Source organism: Panthera pardus, unplaced genomic scaffold (genome assembly GCF_024362965.1).
Source record: "Panthera pardus isolate Hobbes unplaced genomic scaffold, ASM2436296v1 HiC_scaffold_8, whole genome shotgun sequence".
In the NCBI taxonomy this organism is placed as follows: Eukaryota; Metazoa; Chordata; class Mammalia; order Carnivora; family Felidae; genus Panthera; species Panthera pardus.
In genome coordinates this window covers 97,976,759-98,004,504 of record NW_026527013.1, presented here as the reverse complement: position 1 = coordinate 98,004,504, position 27,746 = coordinate 97,976,759, and the positions used below count along the sequence as shown (strand labels likewise).

The window sequence follows — 27,746 nt, the reverse complement described above, 5'->3', positions numbered from 1 at the left end:
CAAAACAAAACAAAAAACAAACCCAAGGATCTCATTAGAAATAAGTGATTATGATATGACACTGAAAAGTTTAAGAAGATTAGGTCTAAGAAAAGGTTACTGGATGTCTCAAACACCAGGTAAATAATTTTCAAAGCAGTAAATTGGACAGAAAATTAAGGGTATAAACTAAATACAGAATTTTACTGTGTTTTAGTTTAGAGTTGCTCTTTAATTCTGTTTATTGGACTTGACCGTTGTTAAGATTAGCACTGAAAGAACAGATGATAGCACGATTGTAAAAAATGTAACAGGGAAAAAGCAAATGGAAAATAATTTGCAGAAAAAAGATGTGTCTAGTAAACATCTTAAGAAGCTCAAAAACAAGAAATTAAAATTTAAAGATAATATCTTGCTTATCAATGTATTAAAGATTTTATAAAACGATACTCAGTCTTGATTCAGTGCAATAGACTACTCTTAACACTGCTAAGGAGGTACAAACTGAGCAACCTTTCTGAAGGGCAGCTTAGCAACATGTTTCTAAAGCATTTAAAATGTAAGGCACCTTAGGGCACCTGGGTGAGTCAGTCAGTTAAGCATCTGACTTCAGCTCAGGTCATGATCTCATGATTCTTCAGTTTGAGCCCCGAGTGGGGCTCTGTGCTGACAGCTCAGAGCCTGGAGCCTGCTTCAGATTCTGTGTCTCCCTCTCTCTCTGCCCCTCCCCTGCTTACGTTATCTCTCTCCCTCCCTCCCTCCCTCTCTCTCGCTCTCAAAAATGAATAAAAATTTAAAAAAATTTTTTTTAAAAAGTAATGCGCCTTGACACAATAATTCCACTCTAAGGAAATAATTTCAAAGAAATAATCAGACATATTCACTATGATTTTTATATAAAAATGCTAACCTCATCAACACCTTGAAACAAGATGTTAGTGTAACAATATGTAAATGGTTTCCATATATAATACAATAGCATGATACACTCTTAAAGTCTGTTGTACAAAAGTGTTTAATGATGTGATATAACATAATGTATTATTTAAGTATAGCCTCTAAAGTCAGATAAGCTAGATTTATCGCCAGGCTTTGCCACTTACTTGCTGTGACTGTATAAGAAAAGTCATAATTTCCTTATATATACAACAGAAATAACAATGATACGTATTTAATCAAAGCTATTAGCAATAATAAATAATTTACAAAATATAAAGAGCATAGGAGACTGCCTGACATATAGTAAGTACTCAACAGATAGTATCTCAATCCTAATTTTAAGTAAGTAAACAAAAGCAGAATATGCACAGAAAAAAATCTGTAAGGAAATTCACTGGCAGAATTTTAGTAGTGGTCAACTCTAGATGTGGGATTACTGAAATTTTTATTTTCTCCTTTATATTTTTCTGTGTTTTCTAAATTTTCAACCATGAACATGTACTATATTAAAACTTTAAAGTGTTTTCTAAAATTAGCAAATGCTAATTTGACAACTAATGATAGCATTTTATAGTGACTGTGGATAGTCTAAAAAGTTTTCCTTTAGATTGAAGGCATTATAGTCCATGTTCTTTATTAAAAACACATATGTGCATAACCATAAAATAACTCAAGGTTCTGGACTCAATGATCTATAACCTATGGCCCAAAGGCAAAAAAAAAGGCATTTTCTTTAAAAAAATGTAAAGGACAGGGGGACTTAACACACATAGTTTTGAGCTTCTGTTTGTCAATGGAAATTTTACACTGCTTGTCATATACAATTAACTTAAATAAGCAGAAAATAAAACAACATTTATAGCACTTTCTCATTTTCTTAATTCATCTGTGTACATGTACTTTTCTTCATGCACTCATGTGCCTAAAATCAGAAAGCAAAAAAGTCTAGGAAAAGTACTAAAAGGTAAAACAAAACAAAACAAATACCTATTAATCTAAAATTCTATACACAAAGAAAAAAATATCCTAAAAAGCAAGAGGAAAACAAAAAGAATTTTTCAGACATACAAAGCTGAAAGAATCCACCACCACCAGATCTGGTGATAATATGTTAAAGGCAGTCCCTCAGGGAGAAGGAAAATAATATGAGATGGAAATATGGATCTCACAAAGGAATCAAGAGTACCGAAAATGGTCTCTGAGAAGACAGAAGTGATCCAAGCTATCTATAAAGCACTCCGTGCATCAGTGACAGTGACAACAGATATTTGGCACAGATTTGCTCTCTGCAGTCACACCAGTGTGGGGAAGAGGCATCCCATGATTAAAATGCAGGTTCCTGATCCTACATAATTCTTCATGCCTGCCTCAATACAGGCAGCATTAAGGGAATGAAGAGAGCTCAGTACTGTTTGATTATTATTTTCATTAAAAGAGTACCTGTTTTAAAAACTCTTCATTCAAAAGTGATACATTCATTACAGAAAAAAAATGAAAACAAATAACAAAAATAAAATAAAATAAAAAACACCAAGGAAATAAAAACTACCTCTAATTTTAAAAAGAGAGAGAGAGAGGGAAGTTCTGTTGAGTATGGTATTTTGAGAGGTATTTTAATTGACCTTTTTACAGGGGTAGACTCTGTGGTGATTAAGTGGGAAACAAAGCTAAGAAACTAAAAATGAGCGGAAGAAAAAGGAGACGTAAAGAAGCCTGGACAGGGGATGAGGGAAATAATTATTGGCTAAAAAGAAAGGGTAGCAATTTAGACTTACTGCCACCGTAAACTGACCCTACAACCCACTAGATCATAAGCCAGAAGAGTATTTAATACATAAATGGTTATTATGTTAGAGAAAAAGGTTCTCCTCACAGCACAGTAACACTGATAATCTCTCAAATCTTGGTGCATAATTAGAAGCACAAAAAAAAGACAAGGGAGGAGTCCTGGTGGTAAAAATTAAAATGGACAGATCTCTGAATCAGACCATCCCAGAGCCCAAAGAAGGCAGATAATCTGGGCTTTCCAAAAATTCTCCAGAATAGCAGAGGAAATAGCCTGTTTTTCCCTGGAAACACTGCCTACTGGAATGGAGTTTAGGGGAACGTACCTGGCTAGTTGGTAATCGTTTCCATGTGCTAATAAACAACAGTGTTCAAGCTCCTGCTCTTCAACCTCAATGCTGTTTCCGGTATCCCTCCGCTCTGAACCTAACACCCAGAACCAGTGGGGGTAAGGCTAACAAAAATATAGAAGTTGGACAATGGTAGGGTTTGTTTAATGTTACCGGATGGTTATCTGTTGACATGATAGATCTGGGAAGGGGAAGCAAAAACAAAAATTCTACCTCATAGGGCTTATGTAAACACAGCAACCAACGCTGAGTGAAAGAGAGACCAGCTGGAGCAACATTAATGAACTCTGGTCAAAGGAGTTTTCCCCTAAATGCCAGAGACTGAAGTTGTAAGTGTATGTGAAAATACATCCATATGAAAGCAGTAATATCCCAACTCTCTAAGGGGCGAACAAGCAAAATATTTGACGAGAAGAGTGACACAAGAGTGTGTGCACCGAGAGGAAACCATCAGCTAAGGAATTATGACAGATGGACACAATTAAAACGGCAGTTTCCATTCAGGTCGTCCCAGGCTGGAGGGCGCCTCAGGGGCACAGATGGGCCCTGCCTGAGGGAGCAGAGGGAGCAAGAGGGAGTGTCTACTGCAGGGAAAGCTAAGAATAGAACTCTTCGTCTGTTTTACGTGTTGGTGCTACCCTAGAGCTGGTCAAAAACAATTAAAATGGTTAGAAAACCTTGAAAGGCTTGAATGAAGGTAAACTACATAGCAACCGTCATTTCACATTTGATAACTTTTTCAAAAAAACTGAACAGGACGGTGTTCTAAAATGTTGATATGCAAAAGCCTGAGAAACAAACACAGGAGCCAGAAACAAAGCAGATCCCAAGTGCATTTTTAATTTGCTTCTTTAGCACAGCATTATTACTATCTTTTGTCAGTTATCATCCACATGACTTATTCTACTAACAGCACTCTCACCTGTGTTGTTATAAAGATGATTTTGCTTTATAGATTCATGAAAGAGGATTGGAGAAATAATTAGCATCCTGTGTACCGACCATAAAATTCATGGCAGCAAAACCTAATGGTATCATTCATAATATTATTTTCACTAAAAATTAATTTTAGTTTACTAAAATTAATCTTAATGAACATCACTTATTACTAATATTTATTATTAGTATTATTTTACTAAAACTTTAAAACTAAAACAGATGGCGGAAATGGCTATCATGTCATGTCATTTAGCTACATTGCAAGTTACTCTGCAAGAGGCAGGCCAGCACAAAAAAGACAAAGAGGGAGAGAAAAGCAAAAGAAGGGAAGGGAGAAAAAGGTTAGGCCTAAGTAAATGTTTTGAAAGTGATTAACACACAAGTATTAACTCATTCAACAAATATTTATTGAGTACCCCCTGCGTTTCAGGCATCATATGAAAAGGTACAGATAGGCATGAAAAGCTTGACAAGAGAAATTTCAAATGTAGGACACAGATAGTATCAAAAAGCAAGGAAGACTCAAAACTTTTTAACTACATCCTGGGTAATGCAGGAGATAAAATATCCACGGCAAATTTTTTAAAGTGCTCAAAATATGGTGTGTTTATGAGATGTTTAGAAGGGGTAAAAGCAATCCCAACAGAAAAGATTTCTTGTGTAGGGGCAGTAAGTAGGGAGGAGGGAGAAAACAATGTTCTATGTAAGTCTATAAGTCTGTTTATTTAACATCCCTTGAAGGAAATGTGACAAAACTGAGAATAAATTGAAATCATTTTCTTAAATAGAGTTAAGAAGCTAAAGCAAGCTAGAAAGGTTAAAAAAAAAAGACTTTTTATACTTTTAAAGCTAAAAGGAATTACAAAGAACATCTAATCCAGAACATTAATTTTGTCCATAACTGGAGTATAAAGAACAACTTTCCTGAAGCCACATGGGGATAACTTTATTATTTTTAATTGTAGATCAAAATATATATATAGGGGTGCCTGACTTTGAACCCCACGTCGGCCTCTGTGCTAACATCTCAGTGCCTGGAGCCTGCTTCCAATTCTGTGTCTCCCTCTCTCTCTGCCCTCCTCCTGCTCATGCTCTGTCTCTCTCTCTCTCTCTCAAAAATAAATAAACATTAAAAAAAGAAAATATTTAAAATACATATACAAGAATTACAAATTCTCTATAGAAAAATTAAATATTCCATATTAACTAAAATTTTTAAAAAATCTCACACAGACTAGAGCCATTCAATACTTTGGTGTATATTAATTCTACATTTTGTGAGAGAAAGAACAAGAGAGAGACAGAGAAGTTGGGTGGGATGAATAGAAACCATATCCACACAAGAATGGCATCACACTAATCACAGTGATTTGTAAGTCCTTAATGTAATATTTTTCTATATCCATGAGTACACATAACTTTTTAAAAAATTATTAAAATTAACTGTAGGCAGCAACCAACTGTTCTTTTGTAAATTTTTATATTGATAAATTTTAAACAACAAAGAATATTTAAATACTGTGCAAATGAGCACACCACTAATGGTGGGAATAATAATATAATTGAAAAGTTGTGAACACTGCCATAGGTCTAATAATGAGACTATATAGATCTCCTCAATTTTTATACACATATAATATGAAAAGTATGAATTTAAAGATCTCTAAAGTTCCTCTGAACTCTAAAACTTAACAATTCTGTGCATATTTTATACATCTTTCTATAGTTTTTCATAAGGCTTCCCATAATAACTATTTTTCAATAAATTTAAATTCCTACTTTATTCCTACTTCATTCAAGAGAAGTTCCATATGCAAACAGCACTGTGGAAGGCTTTAATTTACATAAGCATATTTAATGCTTACAACAACGCTGCAGTTGTAGATAACATGAAAATTAAGTAATTTGTTCAATATCCCATAGCCGGTAAGTAGAAGGGATAGAATTAAGACTGCTGGTCACATGATCCCAAAGATTCTGTTCATTTCATCAAGTTGCCTCTCTTAATATATTCACTGAGGCATGTATTAAGCATCTATTGTAACAACAGCAGGATTACTGTACTAGGTAAACATCCATTTAAAAGGACTGAGAAAATACACACTGGGACCTATAAAGCAAACTTCTCACATCAGTGTAAATACTGAAACTATGTAGGACAACAAATCAGTAAACAGGTTAAGAAAAAACAAACCTAATTTTAAAAGTGAGTGATGGAAAAACAAATAGATCTAAGTTTAGAACAATGGCAACTGACTAAGTGCTAAATGCAAAATTTTCTACCTTTTCTTTTTAAAAAAAAAAAAAAGTTTATTTATTTATTTTGAGAGGGAGACAGAGAGCAAGCTGGGGAGAAGCAGAGGGAGAAAGGTAGAAAAGAGAATCCCAAGCAAGTTCTGCACTGCCAGTGCAGAGCCTGATGCGGGCTCAAACTCACAAACCCTGAGATTATGACCTGAGCCAAAAACCAAGAGTATGCTTAACTGACTGAGCCACCCAGGCGCCCCTCTACCTTTTTGGTTTTTAATCAATTCGTATTTTGGTTTGGCTTTGTGACCCATTTAGACAGATGGTTCATAATAATTTCATACTGTTTGAATGCTAACAATAAGAATTATTCCCTCTGATTTTAGAAAGCTTTTAAAGTTTTGGTGACACTTAAAGAGAAAAGATACAGATCTTACAAACAACTTTTAGCTCACTTGGAAGAAAGTTTCTTCATTAATAATGGGAAATATTTGTTACTACCATCATATAATTCCTTCAAAGGGTAAAGGGTTATTTCCATAACTACTTGAAAAGGGGGAAATGTTAACAAATTACTTTTTTACACAAAATATTAATATCTCACTTTCTTTAAGTGTGATACACATTCAATCAACTGAACATTCACGCAAAAGATTAATTTCAGACCTTCTCTGTTCAAGTGTTATGGGAATACGAATGAGGCTATTGACTGAGATGTGGTCCCTTGCCTCACGGAAAAAGAGATGATACTGGTGTGGGTTTCTATTTAAATAAATCAATTTAGTTCCACTTGGAAAATATCTGTGTATATCAATGTGTTTTTAGGATTACAAAAGAAATAATGCTACCATGGGTCTCACCAGAGATTTGCAAATGATTTTCAACATGTTTTATCATTTCTTGATAAGATGGTTAAGTGATGTATACTTAAACCTTGAAAAAAAATCAAAGTGCTCGTAAAAAAATAAGTTAACATTTCTTTGAATCTGGCACTCATATTTTTTTTAATTTTTTTAAACGTTTATTTATTTTTGAGACAGAGAGAGACAGAGCATGAAGGGGGGAGGGTCAGAGAGAGGGAGACACAGAATCTGAAACAGGCTCCAGGCTCTGAGCTGTCAGCACAGAGCCCGACGCGGGGCTCGAACTCACGGACCACGAGATCATGACCTGAGCCCAAGTCGGCCGCTTAACCGACTGAGCCACCCAGGCGCCCCTGGCACTCATATTTTTGGATCAACTTTTATTTCTATAGCCAACCTCTGCTTCAGCCCCAACTTGATGCAGCAGGAGCCTAGAGTGAGGATTTAATCAAAATCTTTAGAGATACTTGTAGCTTGAGATGATGAAAGCTAAGACATAAAACAACAATCATCTGATGTGCTGGCATGCATCCAAATTACCCAAAGTGGGTGTTTAAGTAAAGGCTCTCAGATTCCTCTCTGAGAGATTTTAATTCCACAAGTTTACTTGGCAATCAAGAACCTGTTTTTAGTCAGAATACATTTTGAGAAATGTTAGCTCCAGAATTACCATCATTGCAGAATTAGGGTTCCTATTTTTCCTTCTACCTCTGTCATTCTCAAAAGTGCCAAAAATATTGCCATTTGTTTTGATATCTCTGAAATGACACTAAATGCTCATCTCCACAGTACATATCCTTCTATAATACACACCCATACTTCTGCCCACTTCCCACCAGACAGATGAATGAATACATATCAAAGGTAGAGAGATACTGATGATAGATCCAACCACCTATTTATTTAACATACATTGAAGAAAGCAGGTATTCTGCCTACAAATCATAAAGTAATTCAAAGGCTTTAACATTTTCCTTTTACGAGACACACTCCAAAATTCTGTCCTAAAAAATCAGAAGAAGGAAGCCACTGAAAGAAATTCCCAAAAAAATTTCTTAGAAGATTTTAGTTATTAATAATAGTAGTTAGCTTACCTGCCATCCCTCTGGGCAGCACCACCTTCTGTTACTGTTTTGACAAATATTCCCAGCTTTTCAAGCCCGGCATCTGCTCCAACACCCATTCCAATAATGCTTATACCAAGTCCATCCTCATCTATGAAAAAGGGCAAAAAAACCACAACAACCTAAGTTTTATATGTAAGTTAGCTTGTGAGACTTATTTATTGCCTTTAATTTTGTTCTTTATGGACTATAGGACATGCTTGCCTTGGCAGAATATTTTTTTTCTATTGCTGTGGAGAAAAGATATCAAATAAGACCCCCCAAAAGGCTTGTGGGTTTAATCTCATTTTATTACTGCAAGTGGCTATTCATTGTCATCCCAAGAAAAAGTAATAATTGGATTACTGAGTAATCGATCTGCCTTAAAACACAGCCTCTCTAAATAATATTTTAAACACAAAAGCATACATACCAAAACACATATATATTACTTTAAATAAATGTGATCTTAGTATATCTAAAATTTCCCCTTCATTCATGTGGTCTTTTCCCTTTTACTTGTTTCATATCCCCATTCATGTTAATCAGGTGGCATGTGTCTTTCATGACTTTCCCTAGTCCTACTATACAAGCATATAAAAGTATCAACAACTACAACGTATATGTATATATATATGCATAAATACAAGTACACGTACATATATGTATGTGTGCGTCTATGAAATGGCTTATTTTTCCTTCCTACTTGCTTTATACAAATAAGATCACATTATACCTAGTTCTCTCTGCAGCTTAATTCTCTAATTCAATGATATATCATGGATATCAACTTACACAGCCTTAACTCACTTCTAATGATTGTATAATATATCCTGGTGAGATGGTGTCGTCACTTATCCAACCACTTCTCTACTGACAGGCATTCTCTTTTGTTTCCATGTTCCTTGCCTCGTGAACAACACTGACAAATATGTTTTTAAATTCATTGACAATAGTATGTTTATCCACATTTCCATTTGTCTTTTCTGTGAACATACATATTTTCACATCAATGAAATAAAAGATACACTATTTCGCATTCCACATTTTTGGGTTAACATTCAAAGTTATTTTCTGATAGCCTCAAAGCCTCTGTAACCATGGTTGTATTAGCTAGCTGCATAGAAAAACTGACACTAACCGATCAATCAGCAGCGTGGATTGTTAAAGGAAAACTGGCTCACAGAGTCAACAGAATGCTTGACACTTTCAGAAGACTTTTTAGCAATAATATTTCATACAGTTAAGTATTGTTTTTTTTTAAATTTTTTTCTACATTTATTTATTTTTGAGAAACAGAGACAGACAGCATGAGCAGGAGAGGGGCAGAGAGAGACGGAGACACAGAATCAGAAGCAGGCTCCAGGCTCTGAGCTGTCAGCACAGAGCCCGACATGGGGCTCGAACCCACGAACCTTGAGATCATGACCTGAGCCGAAGTCAGACACTTAACCGACTGAGCCACCCAGGCGCCCCATACTGTAAGTATTCTTAATTAGCAATTTTTTCAGTAGGGTTCATCTCACTGGTTATTACTCCTTGACACCGACTTCTGCTTTAAGTGTTCCTAAGTACAATTAGTAATCCTAATCTTTATTCTACATTTTTCAAAATCATGCCACTCAGCACAAGTGTGATTTGTTTACTCAGTTGTGTGCTAAAGAAAGATTCATAGAGAGTTCTCCCTGGAGGAACTCTTTGATGTGACCCCCACATGAAGGTACTTCCACGTTGGTTAGAGGCACAGGTACCTCTCCAGTGTAGAGCTTCAGTGGTGACTAGTGCGCAAGTAATCACCGTAGACGTTCCTTCAGCCCTTATGTTTAGAATGTTTGCCCACACGTGATTTCCCATTCTGGTTTTATTCTTGTCATGTCTCTGGTACAGATACTCAAGTTCATCCAGAGGCTGCCTCTGGTTAAAAATTTTCCTACATTCATTACAGCTTTAGGGGCTCTCCCCAGAATGAGTTTTTTCGTGAAAGAGAAACTTACATCCGTACTACAGGCCCTTCCTCACTAGTCACGTGGACAAAGTTTCTTCTCGCCCACAGGAAATCTCCTGTGTGTACGAAGGTGAGCTGCACAGCTGAATTCTTGCTCACATCCATCATACTCACGGGGTTTGCTACAGTGGGAATTTGTTCATGTTGGTGAGAGGCTGAATGGTGACCCAAAGCCTTCCCACAGTGTTTACACACATGCAAGATTTTCTCCCCAGAGCATCTGCTCTTGCTTTAAGAGCCGATCACTGTAGACTCATCCACATTAAATGATGCCATACATAGAGTTCCTCTCATATATGAAAGCTGCTACATATTAAGCATTTAGCCAAATTCTTGCTCACATTCACTATATTTATAGGAGTTTCTTTTCATTGTGAATTATCACACTGTCAAGCCAATGTTGAGCTGTAAGTGAAACTTTCCCATGCTCAGTACATTCAAAGAGCTCCTTTCAAATGTAGATTCTCTGTGCCATCACGCCATTAAGCAGCTCCTTCCTGCCACTATCCTGCATGAAAGTGATTTCTTAGTTTTTAAGTGCATTTTCCCTGCCTGAACTCAGGCTTTCGTAAAATTATCTTCCTGCCTTAGCAGCCCTTGTTGCTGTCACTGGAAAATTACGCAGATTTGCAGAGCTGTAAACCCAATAGTAGAAAAAGCGGTAATAGCTTGAGCCACCCTCAATTCCAGTGCAGACTACCCGAAAGACAAGATGATAACTCAAACACAATTAAACGAAGAATACAATCAACCCACAGCGACCAGATGACTGATTTCATCCCTGTACAGCTCTCTGGGAGATGTGTCAAGCATAGGTCAAGTCCAGAGCCACATTCTTGGAAGGCCACTAATTCCTGTCGCTGTCAAGAACCCAGCAGCCACCTGGTCTTCCTCTGCAGAGGGACAGGCAGAGCACTAAGTAAGCAGGCAAAGCAGCCGAGAAAAGATGGAAAAGACTGTGAGGATGTGTCTCCATGGAAGACGCCGGCACCATACTCTGGAGCTCAGAGCTTTTTTTTTTCTCTCAGGAAAGAAGCTCATGTTGGCTTAGCATTCCGCTCATTGCTCATGAAATTTCAGCTCGTATTCATGGGAGCATGGGTCATTAGATGTTTTTTTTGCTAAACTGCCAATTTTTCTACTGAGTTTTCCCTATCTTTCTTTTCTGATAATTTGCAAAGGTTCTTAGCATATTATACATATTAACTCCATGTCATCTACAATGAAGATTTCCCCCCTCACACTCATCACTTATCTATTGCCCCTGTTTGACAATATTGCCTTTAAAAGCTTAAAATTTTGGATGATTTGATTGGATCCTCTTTTGGTTAAGCCTTTCCATCCACATGCCTACATGATTTTTGCAATAGAAGAAAGCAGGTATTTTTGCAATTGAAGAAAGCATTACATTTTAAGTTTTTGTCAAAATCCTTATTACTTTATTTTTAATATCTAATTAACTCATATAGAGTTATTTTTATATAATGAAAACGAAGGTGCCCAACTTTATATTCTTCCATTCAGATGTTCAGTTATGCCAGAACCATTTGTAAAACACCCTATGCTGTTTTTTAACTGTATTATTATTATTTTATTGATTTTCTCTTCTTTTGAGAGAGAGAGAGCACAAGCAGAGGAAGGACAGAGGGAGAGAGAGAGACAGAATCTCAAGCAGGCTCCACGCTCAGGGCAGAGCCCGACATGGGGCTGAGTCTCACAACCATGAGATCATGACTTGAGCCAAAATCAAAAGTTGGATGCTTAACCAGTGGAGCCATCTAGATGCCCCTATTTTATTGTTAAGAAATCCACTTCTATCATGTCATAAAGACTAGGCTGAGCTAACAACAACAAGTCCTGGAGGTAACTATACCCAACTCTGGACTGTCTAGTTATAAGCACTGTCTTTTCTCTCTACCTCAGTTGAAAACCCAGACTCATAAGGCCTCAATCCCTGCTTTCCCTATTCCCGGAAGAGGCCAAAGCCAAAGCCAACTATGTAGGAGGCTTTTCCAGAGAAGACGACTTTGTCTTCCCAGACGACAAATCCTCTACTTTGCTTTATGAGGCAGATAGCAACCCCAAACCACAGACAGGTTGGGACCTGCGCAGGCCTCAATGGCATATTAGCAAATCATACATGTCATGTATTAAATTCTCATGCATACTAACATTTTTCTCTGGATTTTCTATTTTGTTCCACTGATCAATTGCTATATGAATACGATTTGTTCTGATTATAGAGGCTTTACATTATATTCAGATATTTAAGAAATTAAAACCTGTCACATTCTTTTTCATACTTCCCTTAGGTCTGTATTTTCCCATATAAAATTTAGTTTTATATTATGCAATCCTCTTTCAATCCAACTTTCAATCCAACTCAAGTTCAATCCAACTTGAACTGCATTAAATTTATATATTAATTTATAGGTATCAGAGGTGCAGAATAGGAGAGACTTTTCCATACTGATCTTTTCAAAAATCCAAGAATATGGTATATCCTTCTATTTGCTTACATCTTATATCTTTCAAAAAGATGGATTTTCAACAGATAAATACTTTTTCCTTAGTGATTAATAAGTACTTTGTTGTTTTTATGCTATTGTAAATGAAATGTTCCCATTTTCATATTTATGTTCTTAATGTAAATATAAAGAAAAAACTATTAATTTTTTTTACATGTATGTGGCACCTGACCTCCTCTTACATATAATATTATCAATTCTAACATGTTAAAATTAGAATCAGTTTGGCTTTTCATTACATTTAGTTTTCATTTTTATATAATTATATATAATATAAATATATAAGCAAAACATTATTTATCATCTTTTGTTTTCTATTGTTTATACTAATTACTACATTTAAAGAGCATTCCAACTTTAACTGTCATATTTTTTGTGTTTCCTCAATTTATTTATTTTTTAAGAGTTTCTTGAATTTAAAAGTATAATTCTCTGTTGGTATTATGATCTATAGTTTATATCATATTTAGGTATTTATACACTAACAATGAACTATCAGAAAGAGCGATTAAAAAAATAATTCCATTTACAATTGCAGCAAAAAGAATTAAATACTTACAAATAAACTTAACTAAGGAGGTGAAAGATCTAGACACTGAAAGCTATAAGACATTGATGAAAGAAACTGAAGACACAAATAAATGGAAAGATTGTCCATAGTCAGGATTCAAAGAATTAATATTGCTAAAATGTCCATACTACCCAAAGCAATCTACAAATTCAATGCAATCTCTATCAAAATTCCAGTGACATTTTTCACAGAAATAGAACAAACAATTGTAAAATTTGTATGGCACCACCAAAAATTCCAAATAGTTAAAGAAAACTTGAGTAAGAACAAAGCTGGTTTTAAACTATATTTCAAAGCATTAGCGGTCAAAACAGTATGGTACGGCCATTTAAAAAAGACACATAGATCCATGGAACAGAATAGAGAGCCCTGAAATAAACCTATGCATATTTGGTCAATTAATTTATGACAAAGAAGCCAAGAATATGCCATGGGGAAAGGAAAGCCACTCCAAAAAATGGTGCTGGGAAAACTAGGCAGCCACATATAAGAGAATGGACCCCTATCTTATATTGTATGCAAAAATCAACTCAAAAATGGATTAAAGACTTACATTTAAGACTTGAAACCATAAAACACCTAGAAGAAAAGATAGCAGGTAACTTCCTTAACATCAGTCTTGGCAATGACTTTTTGGATTTGACACCAAAAGCAAAAATAAGTAAGTGGGACTACATCAAACTAAAAGCTTCTGCACAGCAAAGGAAACCATTAACAGAATGAAAGACAGCCTGCAGAATGGGGGGAAATATTTGATAAGGGGTTAATATCTAAAATATATAAAGAACTCATGCAACTTAACAGCAAAAAAAAAAAAAAATCCAATTAAAAAGAGGCGGAAGAAGTGAATGGACACTTTTCCAAAGAAGACATACAAATGGCCATCAGGTACATCAAAAGGTGCTCATCACTAATCATCAGGGAAATGCAAATCAAGACCACAATGAGAAACCACCTTATTAGAATGTTAGAATGGCCATCAGCCAAAAATCCAGAGATAACAGGTGTTGACAAGGATGCAGTGTAAAAGGAACACTTGTGTGCTGTTACTGGGAATGCAAACTGGTGCAGCCACTTCAGGAACCAGTATGGAGGCTGCTCAAAAAATTAAAAATAATTGTACTTCATTTGGTTCTCTTCTAGCTTAATTTTTCTTAATTTAACTTTTATTATGAAAAACACAATGAGAGTTTATGAAAACATTTATCTACAAAACGTTGTGTTTAAAGAAGAAAATAAAACAAATGTCCACGTACTAACACAGAATATTACCAACACACAAAAAGCCCACTATGCACCCCTCCCTCATATCATAACTCTTCCCTCGGTAACCATTACCCTAAATATTGTGTCAATCATTCCCTCCTTTTTTATATTTTTATTTATTTTATAGAGAAAGAGAATGAGTCGGGGAGAGGACCAAAGGGAGAGAGAGAGAATCTCAAGCAGGCTCCATGCTCAAGCATGGAACCCGACACAGGGCTTGATCCAATGACCCAGGGATCATGACCTGAACCAAAATCAAGACTTGGACACTTAACCAACTGAGCCACTCAGGCACCCCTCACTCCCTCCTTTTTTAAATACTGCTTTTTAAAACCACTTATTTGTGTATCTCTAAACAATACACTGTTTAATTTTTCCTGGCTCTGACATTTAAATAAATGGAATTACACTGAATGGATTCTTCTGTGATTTGCTTTTTCTCCACTTCAATTTCATGTTTGTAACAATCATACACACTGCTGCATGGAACTTAGGCTCCTTCATTTTACTCTTTTCTATCATTAATGAATATTTGAATTGTTCTCATTTTTGGTATATTATAAGCAATACAATGGCCCACGGCCAGTTCCAGCTATTTTTGTATGGGCCATAAGCTAGGATTGGTTTCTACATTTGTAAATGAATGAAAAATGTAAGTATCACTCTTACATCCTTGTTAACTTCAAATGAGAGTGTCTCTTAATGGGAACAATTAGCCAGCCATGTTTGGTGCAATGACAGGTATTCTTTACATTTTTTTAATGCAAATAATTTGATGCCTAATAGTTACAGTTTTCAACTCTTTTTCCCTGACCTTTGCTGTTTACAAGTTGCACCTTGTTTCTTTTCATCCCTGCTAAGCAGTAGCATCCCTATGACTCAGCAATAGCACTGCTAGGAATTTACCCAAGGGATACAGGAGTGCTATTGCATAGGGGCACTTGTACCCCAATGTTTATAGCAGCACTTTCAACAATAGCCAAATTATGGGAAGAGCCTAAATGTCCATCAATTGACGAACAGATAAAGAAGATGTGGTTTATATATACAATGGAATACTACTTGGCAATGAGAAAGAATGAAATCTGGCCATTTGTAGCAACGTGGATGGAACTGGAGAGCGTTATGCTAAGTGAAATAAGTCAGGCAGAGAAAGACAGATACAATATGTTTTCACTCATATATGGATCCTGAGAAACTCAACAGAGGACCAGGGGGGAGGGGAAGGGGGGGAAAAAAGTTACAGAGAGGGAAGGAGGCAAACCATAAGAGACTCTTAAATACTGAGAACAAACCGAGGGTTGATGGGGGATGGGGGAAAGGAGAAAGTGGGTGATGGGCATTGAGGAGGGCACCTGTTGGGATGAGCACTGGGTGTTGTACAGAAACCAATTCGACAATAAATTATATATATATTATATATATACATACATATTATATATTATATATTTAATATATATTATATTAAATATACAAATTAAATAATATATTATTTAATTTATATATTTATATTTAACATATATTTATATTTAGATTTATATATTTATATTTAATAATTATATATTAAATAAGTATTAAATAATATGTATTATTAAAATATAATATATAATATAATTATATTACATATACATATATACATATGTGTATATATAAAAGAAAAAAAAAAGAAGATGAGGATTTAGCCACGCTTAAGCATGGGATGTTTTTTAAGTCCTCTCACTGCTCATCAATTGGTTAGGCCCTTCCAAATAGGAGGCTCAGGTTTTTTTTGAGCTCAGGAAAATTTCTTCCTTGTTTTGTCTAATATATCTCGCATCCCCTTCTTTTCCCCTTCTGTCACCTACAATATGCATGTTGGGTCTCCTTCGTGATTTCTCATGGACCTTTTTCTATCATTTTAAGAATTAGTTTGGTTTATTTCTTCCACTTGACCTAGGCTACCAGTTTGAGTCTCAACAATACCATCTTTTCCTCTTCAATTCCTCCACTGAAATTTTTAATTTTAAAATCATTTTTGGGGGTGCCTGGGTGGCTCAGTAGGTTAAGCAGCTGACTCTTGATTTTGACTCAGGTCATGATCTCACGGTTCGTGGGTTTAAGCCCCTCATCAGGCTCTGCACTGAAGTGTGAAGCCTGCTTGGGATTCTCTCTCTCCCTCTCTCATTCTCTCCCCCTCCCCTACTTGCTCTCTCTCTCAAAATAAATAAATAAACTAAAACAAAAATCGTTTTGGTTGTTGCTTTGCTTAAGAATGTCTTTTTTAAAGCCATACTTGATATCCTCATTTGGTTTTTCATTTGCTTCATTTTGTTATTCAAGCTGTCATCTGTTTGTTCTGCTTTTTTCCAAGACTCTCTGAGATATGCTATCTCCCTGTTCACTGGGTCCCCCTCCATTCCTGGGTGCCCATCTTACACGAGGATAGACATGGCAGTCTCTGGGGCCATGGGTCCTCACTTCCCACCGCAGGCAGGCTGGGTTTCCAAGAGGAGAAATTGGGAGGAAGCCCCTTGGCTCCCATTCTCCCTGCTCTCTCTTAGCCCTCTCCCTTCAGAGATAAGATTCCACTGCCTTCATTCCAAAATCCATACTCTGAAAGTCCAACACTCTCCCATCTACCACATTCAGAGTCCAACCATGACCGCTCTCCCTCCGTCAAGAACTCAAAAACAAAAACAAAACAACCACCCACCCCAAGCGCTCACATCCACCCACTCCCTCTGGACTCTCACCCTTTTAAGGGTACCAACCAAACATGAGGCCCTACCCACACCTCCCTACACTAGTCACCATTCCAGCCAACTAAAGCAGATGGGTTTCTGCTGGGAGTGGGAGGGAAGAAGGAGTCTACCAACTATACAGAGCTCATCTCAACTACTTTTGAAATTTAATAAATAAATTAAATCTTCCATGAGAATTAAAACTTTATCCAACCCTTGGGGGTAGAAGGGCTACAGGTGAGGAAAATAAAGTCATTTCTGTATTATTAAAATAGCAATAAAATGACATTACAAACATTGTAGAGCTCATATACCTTTTTCTAGTTCCACTGGGAAAAGTTCCAGCTTTTCTACACGCTTTTCAAGTTCATACTCAGCAGAAGCAGCCACGGGGTCCACTTCATCGTTTCTCCTGTCATAGTCTTCATTGGAGTATGTGCTGAAAACCTGTAGTAAGAGGTCACAAGAAGATGGTAATCCAGAAAAGATGGCTTTCTTAATTTTTTTAAGAAACCCTGCTAAGTACTGAAAACCAGGTAAGTTAAAAGTTCTGTACAATGAGATGTTAAGAAAAGGAAAATTGAATTAGAATAAAAATAACTTACATTTTAAAATGTATATCATTCTACCACCTTTAATAATGTGGGAGGCAACAATAGCCACAGGATGTATTATCTGAATAGCAAAATTCATTGCTTTTTATAGAATCAGAGTATATCATATTAGCTGCAAGGCTCTGCTGGTTCCTGAAGAAACTATGGTGAAGGACCTTGAAGCTACCTAAGCAAATACCCACACCGAACCCGTTTCATGCTATGACCTATACAAGCACCGATGTTGTGGTACGTCACTACTATAATTATATTTCAATCACAGAATCACTGAAACCAACTTCTATTCCATACTGTGCTGAGCGAGGTTAAGCTCTCATTTTCATCTCTTATTTTACTTGAATGTACATCCAAATTAGATTCTCATTGAGCCTTTCAATGAAACAACTATCAAAATACTGCTCGAGAGCTGCAGAGAACTAGGATATTGCCAGCTCTTTCTTTCTCACCTAAATCATCTGAAAGATTACTAAATATGGTCTTCAGATGTAGCCATAAGAAACTTGATTGTCCTTATTTACTCTATTTGAAAAGTAACTGAAAATAGGTATACTATCCTTCACTTACTTCACTGAGGAATATCTAAAAGAAAGAAATGTATGTTCATCAATCTAATTAATATGTATTATAAAAACTGACATTTTCAATTAAATTTAATAATTATTAAGCATCTAAACTATACCTGAAAAAAACTCTGTAATGTCCCCAAAAGCTTAAAATCTAGGAGAAGGTTTTTTTTTAATAAATATACATAAAAAGTCATAATCAAAAAAGAAAGCAGAACAGAAGGTCAGTGATGAAAGAAATCAAGTATGTCACCTAGAAAGTTGGCCTTGCTGGTCCAGATGTGTTTTACATTCATATTATTGGAAAACTGGCAACTCTTGTATGCTATATATGGTAACCTATAAACCAGAAATACATGTATATATAGAAGCAGATGCGTGGTTCCTATGGTCTAAATTTATCAAAATCATGCCATTTATAATATTTGTACCAGAATGAATACCGTTTTTCTTCCCGACTTTCAGCATGTTTTCATGGCCTCGTGCCACTCGTTTGGTCTCTACCACATTTCTCCACCATAATAAACATCACTGCATCAAAATGCATATTTCCAAACTACAGGGTTTGTACCTTTTTTATTAATCTTTTCATAAACTATGCTTCCTATGCCCCTTCCACAGAACCCTCTAATCTTTTTCTTAAGTTGTCAGATTGATAACATTCTCTTAGACAGCCCTTTTGATCTTTCACTTCCCTCATAAGTTTTGGTAATTGCTTATTCACATTTTATGCATCCATCAACAATTTACTGAGTGCCAGCTCTATACCAAACACTGTGCTGGACCCTAGAGAACTCACAGGTTAGTGGGGACACAGAAATCAAAGTAAACAGCTATAATATAATGTGAAAAATGATGTAACAGAAGTTTATACCAAGTAATCTTTCTCATTTGCCTGAGAAAGGGAAGAATTTCATGAAAGGGAAAATATTTAAGTCGTTGAGTCTTTTCTTTAAATTTTTTTTAACGTTTATTCATTATTGAGAGACAGAGAGAGACAGAGCATGACCGTGGGAGGGGCAGAGAGAGGAGGAGACACAGAATCTGAAGCAGGCTCCAGGTTCTGAGCTGTTAGCACAGAGCCCGATTCGGAGCTCGAACTCACAAACCACAAGATCATGACCTGAGCCGAAGTCAGACGCTTAACCGACTGAGACACCCAGGTGCCTTTAGGTTGAGTCTTAAAGAATAAACAAGGATTCATATATTCGAGTGTAGAAGATGTAGACTGTTTACTTCAAATATAAGATCCTAGACAAAATAATCCTTATCTATATCTATATTTTTAGAAACACAGAGAGTTGAGTGGACTACAATGGAACATGCTTAGGGCAGCAAACTTTAACAACACACAAAAAGTTACCTGGATCTGGAGCTTACATGTCCTGGAAACTACTGGCAGATATGACTGGAAATTATTCCATTAATGTTTGCTACTTCTCAAAATCTGCTAAAGATCCAAGAATATATATATGATTGCAGAACTTGGATTTAAATGATATCCATTCTGAAACATGGCTCAATTTTGCTACCACATAGTAATTAAGTTAATAAGTAAGTGTGTGTGTGTGTGTGTGTGTGTGTGTGTGTGTGTGTGTGTTTGTGTAAAATATAAGTATGGGAGAACTGTTTCAAATAAATTAACACGTTCCTAACATTTTTCAGGATCCCAAAACACTCTGCTATCAACTGTTCTTCCTCAATCAAGCTGGTTTAAAAAGTTCATTTGGGGGTATCCTGAAACTAAATAAATAACTGTATGACTCCACATTGGAAAATGGTATTTTAAATAATTTTTGAGGCATCTAGCAATCCTATGACTATATCACTATTTCATTCTGTAGAAAAAAAATAATGTAAGACACTTTTCATCTTCAACTTACTCATAGTGTGGTAAATTATGTGGGTATATAGGAAAAACCTATAAACTGAAAAAGAAAAGCCAGAATTCATTACGTACAGATTAAGCTATCATTTACTTGAAGAATCCAAAAGATTTAACATAAACATGATTAGGACTAAAAAGAGTTCACTAAAGAAACATAATAAAAAATACACACACAAAAACACAAAAAATAATTTAGAAAATATAACAGAAAAGATCAGAAACTATAAAATACCAAGGAATTACTAATTATAAATGTGCAAGGATATCCTTCTCTATAAAATTTAACTGAAAAATATAAAAACCCTAAATATGTGTAATGGCATACTATATCCTGGATAAAATTCTTAATATTGCAAAGGCATCTACACTCCTGAATTACTATAAATGTTAGTTTGTCCCAACTTAATTTATGAATACAGAGCAGTCAAAATTAAAATCCCACTCACATTTTTCATGGAAAAACTAACAAGCTGCTTGAAAAGAAGAATAGGATGGAAACAGACCCTATGAGACATCGAACATACAATAAAACTTCACTTATTCAGGCAATGAAGTTTTGGCCCCAAGGTAGATCTATTTTTGTATTCTCTTCTGTTCTACTCCTCTACTTCTCTATTCAAATTAGTTAGGGTAATATATTCAATAAATAGTAGGGAAAGAATGAAATATCTATCTGATAAAAATCCTATTTCATATCAATAACAAAAGTAAAATTTAAAGTGGTTAAGAACAAAAAAAATTATAAACTATAAAAGGGCTAAAGAAAATATGGACAATGTTTAATTGACTAGATCCTCTTAGGATGTTGCTACAAAGCCACAGATCCTAGAAATCTTAAAAGAAATGAATAAACTATTTGATTAAAATTCAATGCTAAAAATTTCTAGACAACAAATATACCATAATGAAATTATAAGAAAAGTTAAATATTAGGAGGAAAGACTGCCAAATATCAAGATGAAATATGAATATGCATAATATACAAAGAGCTTTACCACCTCAAACAACTGCATGTATAAGTAGGGAAAATTTTAATTAGAATTCAACAAAGAAACATTAATGCTCAATAAATGACGTAAAGTCACTCAGCTTCACTAAAAATTAAGCAAACGTCAAGTACAACAAGGAAATACCAGGAATTTGCCCAAACGAATGGTTTAAAAAAAAAGACTGTGACGTCTACTGTTTGCGAGAATACAGGAAAAAGAATACTCTTGTAAAGTAGGGGGGGGATAAAAACATAATTTAAGAACAACTATCAAGATTTTAAATGTAAATCCTTTGACCTAATAATGCTACATCTATGTATTTAGAGAGATATTTGCAAATGTGTACAAAGATGTTCATGCAAGCAAGTTCATTACAGCACTATCTGTAATAGCCCAAAGGTGGAAATTGCCTAAATGCCCACTGATAAAGAAAATGTCTTACTGAATTATGATACATATGAATATGTAACTTTATGCAAGGTTAAAAAGATCTCTGTTGACATGAAAGGCTCTGAAATACATGCTATTAAAACAAAAAAGCACACTGTATATATGTCTATCTATACCCACATTCATATCTTTATCTACATATATATATATATATATATATATATATATATATATATATATAGTCCCAATTGGTATGAGCCCAATTTTAATCTAATTTAAAGACTTCCTAAATTCTCTAGCTATGTAGCTCGTCTCAGTTTCCTTATTTACAAAATGGCTGTTATTATAAGTATACCTACCCCATAAAGTTATGAAAATGAAATGAGAAAATCCATGTAACCATGCCTGCTGGTCCAGTGTGGAGGAGGGAAAGCTTGCCCAGGGCAATGTAAGAGGTAACACTACGTCCCCAGATACCCACACTCATCTCACATTGTTGTTCATAACTACATTTTGAATATTTCGTCCACGATGATACTTAATGTCCCTGAAACCAAAATCTACATAACTATTTGGATATTATTATACAGATTGGTCTGCCAAAATCCCTACCTAGGTCCAGAACAACGGCACTACCTCTACACAATGGCTCCTCACTTGCCTGGCTTTGTTTGCCTTGACCAGGAAAAACCTCAGAGATAAAAGGATGTTGACTTAGGTAAATACTTCCCCTTTCATCAATATGATCTTGATTCTTTCAATATTCTTAAAATGGTTCTATCATTTCTATTTATATTACCATAACTGCTTTGCAAAAATATGGATAGTCAAGTAATAATCAGAACCCAACTATGATTATTACTAGAATGCCAAAAACTCTAAAGGCTAATAGCACCTTGGGCCCTAATTTTCAATACCATCACTACATATATATACTGTATAGTTCTATATATATAGTTCACCACTATACATATTTAGTTCAGTCACCTTCATATTGTTCCTGTGTTATTTCACTGAGAAAAGCAAACAAAAGGATGTTTAAGTCTGACTTCTTGTTTCAGAGCCAACAAGTGATATTCTGTTCCTTCATCAAAGGAAACAAAACAAGACCCCATCCCTTGCTTTGCAGCAGACGCAGGCTTTTAGGGGTAACAAGTTCACAAATACAGTTAGCAATGACATTTCTGACCCAGTAACCCAAGGCTATAAAAAACAAATAAAGTTAAAATTAGCTTATTGTAAGATTTTAACTAAGATCATTCTTTTTCACATTTCTGGTGGTTTGAGCTACAGCACTTTTTCAAAAACAACAGCAACACTTTTTGAACAATAAGAAAAAAAATATTTCCTTATGACACATTTTCTCTAATCAATGCAGGTCAAAATAAATTCAGAATTTCATGTAAATATTGACTGGAAGGAATCTCCCGCAATGCTTCCACAAGGTCTCAGTTCCACCTGCTGTCTGGGTTCCGCTTCATCTTCCTGACACATCAAAGATGGAAAGCGTTCCAGGTTCTAGCACACTGCGTTTCAGATGAGGGCTTGGCACAGCATGCTCCCAAGAATCAGCCAAGCATTCACATGCTTCCACAAACAGGCCCCACTTATCACCAGCTTCCTCAGCAGCACTCGAACTCACCTTCACATGATTTTAGCACCTCAGCGAAAGTGACTCTAAATAGAAGCTAAAAGAAAGCATGGAGCAGATAATCCACATATAAAAGTTTTGAAAACAAATTTGGTGACAAACCATCTACAGAAAGGAGCATCCTAATGGCTTTCGGGCAATATACAAACTCGGCTTTCCCTTTCTTCCCCCAGAAGGCAGTTCATTGATTTATGACAGTGAGAATTCTTGTTTCTTGACTGCCTAGTACATGCCAGAGTATGTTAGGTTTTTGTTGCAAAGTAATGTAAGCCAAACTGGAGTTCACAATTATCAGGTATTTGGAGGCAGACACCGGTAGTCTCCAAAGATTCTAAATAGGTGAGGGCTTTCTGCTGCACACAAATACATTAACGACCAGGAAGGTGAAAAAACAGACCAAGACCTATCTTGTAAACACAGTAAAGTCCCAGGTTTCTGTTCTCAAGTTTCTCTGACAAGTAACCTGCATGAAGGTGTACTAAAGCAGCTGTGACAATACTCTACAGTGGGATAGAGTACTGTCTATCTAACCTTCTGTTAGGACCACTCAACAGAATCCTACATATCAGAAAATAGAGCCCCATGAGTACTGGCGTTAGGTGCTACTCCAAAAGCTGCCAGCTTGCTTGCCTTGCCCAAGTCAAAGTCCATTAACACAAAATATTTCTAAGGCCAATCCATATATTTTCAACATCATTCATTTCACTAATTACTTGTAACATCCTTAACATTAATAAATAACATTAATAAGCCTTCTTGTGTAGATTTAAAGTGCCCAAGTCTATAGAGTCGACTTCTCATTAGGGTTTTTCAAATACTAACTAATCCTAGGGTGAAGATTTGTGATCAGTATACCTGGAATGATAACTAAAGGCTGCTAAAACAAAGTTACACCCGTAAATATTGCAATGCATATGTTGAAGTAATTGCAAGTAAACTACAGACAGCATAAACTTAACACAAATTATCTTTAACCCTTGTACCAACTGATCCAGTAAACAAAGCAGGAAAGAGTAAGACAGTCCATACTTTTCCTATTTTTATATGAGAAATCTGAAGCTCAGAGAACAATATACGTGGTATACATAAGGATAATTAATGAAAAGTCTATAAGAACAAAAGGTGTATTTCACTAAATGTAAGGCAAGTGTTTTCATGGATAACTAAATAACAAGAAGTGAAGAAACAAGCATTCTCTACATAATGATATGTACAGAGTAGGCTAGCTCAAAAGGTGACACAAAGAACCCTATATTTGTCAGGGTTCCCCAGACAAACAGAACCAACAGGATGTGTGTGTGTGTCTAGGTGTGTATGTGTGTGTGTGTGTGTGTGTGTGTGTGTATGATATATGGTATCATATACATATAATATTTGTATTTGTGTTAAACTAGATTTATTTTAAGGAATTGGCTCACCCAATTATAGAGGCTCACAAGTCCAAAATCTTCAGGGTAAGGCAGCAGGCTCGAGAACCAGGGTAAAGTTGATGCTGTAGTTCAAGTGTGAAGGCAGCTCACTGGCAAAAGTACCTCTTCCTCAGAGGAAGTCAGTGTCTCACTATTCAGGCCTTCAACTGGTTGGATGAAGCCCATTCACCAATGGGCTTGGACTGCCCAATCTAGAGGGCAATTTGCTTTACTCAACACACATAATAATTGAAATGTTAATCCCATTCAAAAACACCCTCAGAGACAATAGAATGTTTGACCCAGATATCTAGGCACTGTGACCCAGTCAAGTTGACACATAAAATTAACCATCACAAAGCCTTTAAAACAGAAAACTCTCTGCCTCCCAAACTAGTCTTTTGATATCTGATAAGACAATCATATATTGATAATGTTTTTTTATATCTCTTGTAGTGTTGTAAATCTTCATATCCCTAGACATAGTCATAGAATGTGTATAAAACCCATGATAAAATCAAATATACATTTCTCTATCATCAGTGGCACCACCAAAAACTTCATACTTAGAGATAATCAACAACCAAATATGGAGGATGTTAACTCTTTAAATTTAGAATAGCTATGGCTGACTCTTTGGAAAGATAAAGCTATATATAAGAAGATCTTTAATAAAATATTTCAAAATAGATAGAGTTTTATTAAGGCTACATATACTCAAATTATCAATGAAACAAAAAGACTATAAGGTCCCATATTTCTCCACTTTGAGAAAAGAGAACTGAATTATAATTAGTATCATTTATCTGCAAATATGTACTGTTTAAGTACTTGAAAAGTTTTAATATCTCCTTGCAAAGACAGTTTATACTATTGAAGTAATCAGAGAGAAATTCTGTCATAAATAAATATAAATTTAGCTCATTCTAAATCTGGACAAACTCTAAGACAATGAAGCCCAAATTAGTGTGTTTTTCCAGTCAACAGCTTAACAGAAAACTCGGTGACTCCACTGATGTTCATGTTTTTCACAGTATTTTCCAAATTATTATAAACAATTAAACATATCCATGAGAAATTAGCAATGTTCTCTTTCAGCTCAGCCAGACTTAGTTTAAATTGGAGACATATGTTTTACAAACTGACAACTGGTGGCCAGCATGACATAAATTGGTAGCCTTGGTCTAGTTCCCACTGGACAGGTGTCTTCATCACGGAAAAACTGAACTAATTAGCACCAACTGGCACCTTTTTTGGGGGCAATGGGGTAATCTCCTAAGATAAATAGCTGACTTCTCTCTCATTCACACAAGTTAACACTCTTGTACAGAAGCAACAAGATGAGTTAGTAAGTCAGGATCTGTTCTAGCATTTGTCTTAGCAGTTGGTATTCGCTTCTTCTACCCTTACCAGTGCCAGCTCTGTTTCTCAAGGTCCATGGAAGGAGATTATTTTGAACTGTCTAAACAGGACAGCCAATGGAGGGGAGTACTAGAGTTTGTGTGGGTGGTGAGGTTAAAGGGGAGAAAAGGAGGAAGTTGGCTACACCAAAAGGGGTGTGAGGGCTTCTCTTGAGGCTAGCTGGGAAGCCAGGCTTTCCTAGGATATAGAAGTTCCCCAAGTATAAAAATTTACAACCCCCATGTGAAGCCCCCAAGGGTGACTGCACCTCTAAAAAAAGGGCTATGAGGTCTCATGAGAACTAAACACTAAGCCTGAAGGATTTGGGAACCTTGGGAAGAGCACCCCAGGCCCAAGATTTTGCCTGGAGACAGAGCATAAGGGCCTTTTAAGGCCCTGGAAGATCTCCTGGAAGATCATTAGAAGTAACAGTATGGGTTAAACATCTCTAATTCAAGGGGCGCCTGGGTGGCTCAGTCAGTTAAGTATCCAACTTTGGCTCAAGTCATGATCTCGCAGTTTGTGAGTTCGAGCCCCACAGTTGGGCTCTGTGCTGACAGCTCGGAGCCTGGAGCCACCTTCAGATTCTGTGTGTGTCTCTCTCTCCGTCCCTCCCGATTGTGTGCTCTCTCTCTCTCCAAAAAAAATTTTAATATTTCCAATTTAAACTAAAAGTCTGGCTCCTAACACATGGGTCTCTATAGAATTCCCAGAAACTGCATTTACCTAGATGATAGAAGAAGTTTCAAAAACACTGAGGAGGCTGACTTACCTAAGGCCAAACAAGTAGGTGAGAAATCTCAAAGAAGTTCACTTTAGTGTAGCAAAGGAAAGGAATGTGAGGTACAGCATCCTAGGGGTGGTGTATGAAAATTGATTTGTACTCCTTAGATAAAATGTGTTGAAGACCAGACTCCTCACACCAAATGTGATGGTCTTTGATGTGTCAACTTGACTAGGCTACAGCCCCCATTTATTTAATCAAATGCTAACCTAGATATCACGGTAAGGTATTCTGTAGATGTGATTAAAGTCCCAAATCAGTTGGCTTTGAGTTAGGGAGATTAATCTGGATGGGACTGATTCAATCAGTTGAAAGGTCTTAAGAGTAGAAATGAAGAAATTCTAAGAAAGCAATGCTGCATATAGACAGCACTTTCAGTCTGCTGCAGAGTTCTACCCTCCATCCTGTCTTGATGGCCGGCCCTACAGATTTCAGACTTGCATATCAACCCTTCTATTCACGTAAGTCAATTCCTGGCAATCATCCTTTAATATGTATCTCCTACTGGTTGAATTTCTCTCGTCGAACCCTGACTGAGACACCAAATACTTCAAGTCTTCATCACAAGGCAAAGTATGGTTATTTAGAGCAGTGGCTTCCAAAGTGTTGTGTCCTGCAGTTATTGTGAAATCAATCTAATGCGTTGTGAACAGCACTGAGAAAAGCTAAACAGAAAAGAAAGAAGAGAAAACATCAGTGTTCATTACAAGTAGAGTGTGCGTTATTATTTAACACTTTTAGTTTCAAATAAACACACCTACA

General features: G+C 36.0%; 1 protein-coding gene across 16 annotated transcripts in view; it reads right to left on the bottom strand.

Annotated features, from left to right (window-relative positions):
• PPP1R9A (protein phosphatase 1 regulatory subunit 9A) overlaps positions 1-27,746 on the bottom strand; it is a 324,540-nt gene that overhangs the window by 141,085 nt on the left and 155,709 nt on the right. For all 16 annotated transcript variants that reach the window (XM_053897845.1, XM_019443360.2, XM_053897839.1 and 13 more), the window contains 2 exons: positions 17,610-17,742; positions 8,197-8,317 (listed from right to left, as the gene is read on the bottom strand). In XM_053897845.1, the coding sequence (XP_053753820.1) occupies positions 8,197-8,285 (89 nt within the window). In that variant the 5' untranslated portion in view covers positions 8,286-8,317; positions 17,610-17,742. The remainder of the gene's footprint in view (positions 1-8,196; positions 8,318-17,609; positions 17,743-27,746) is intronic.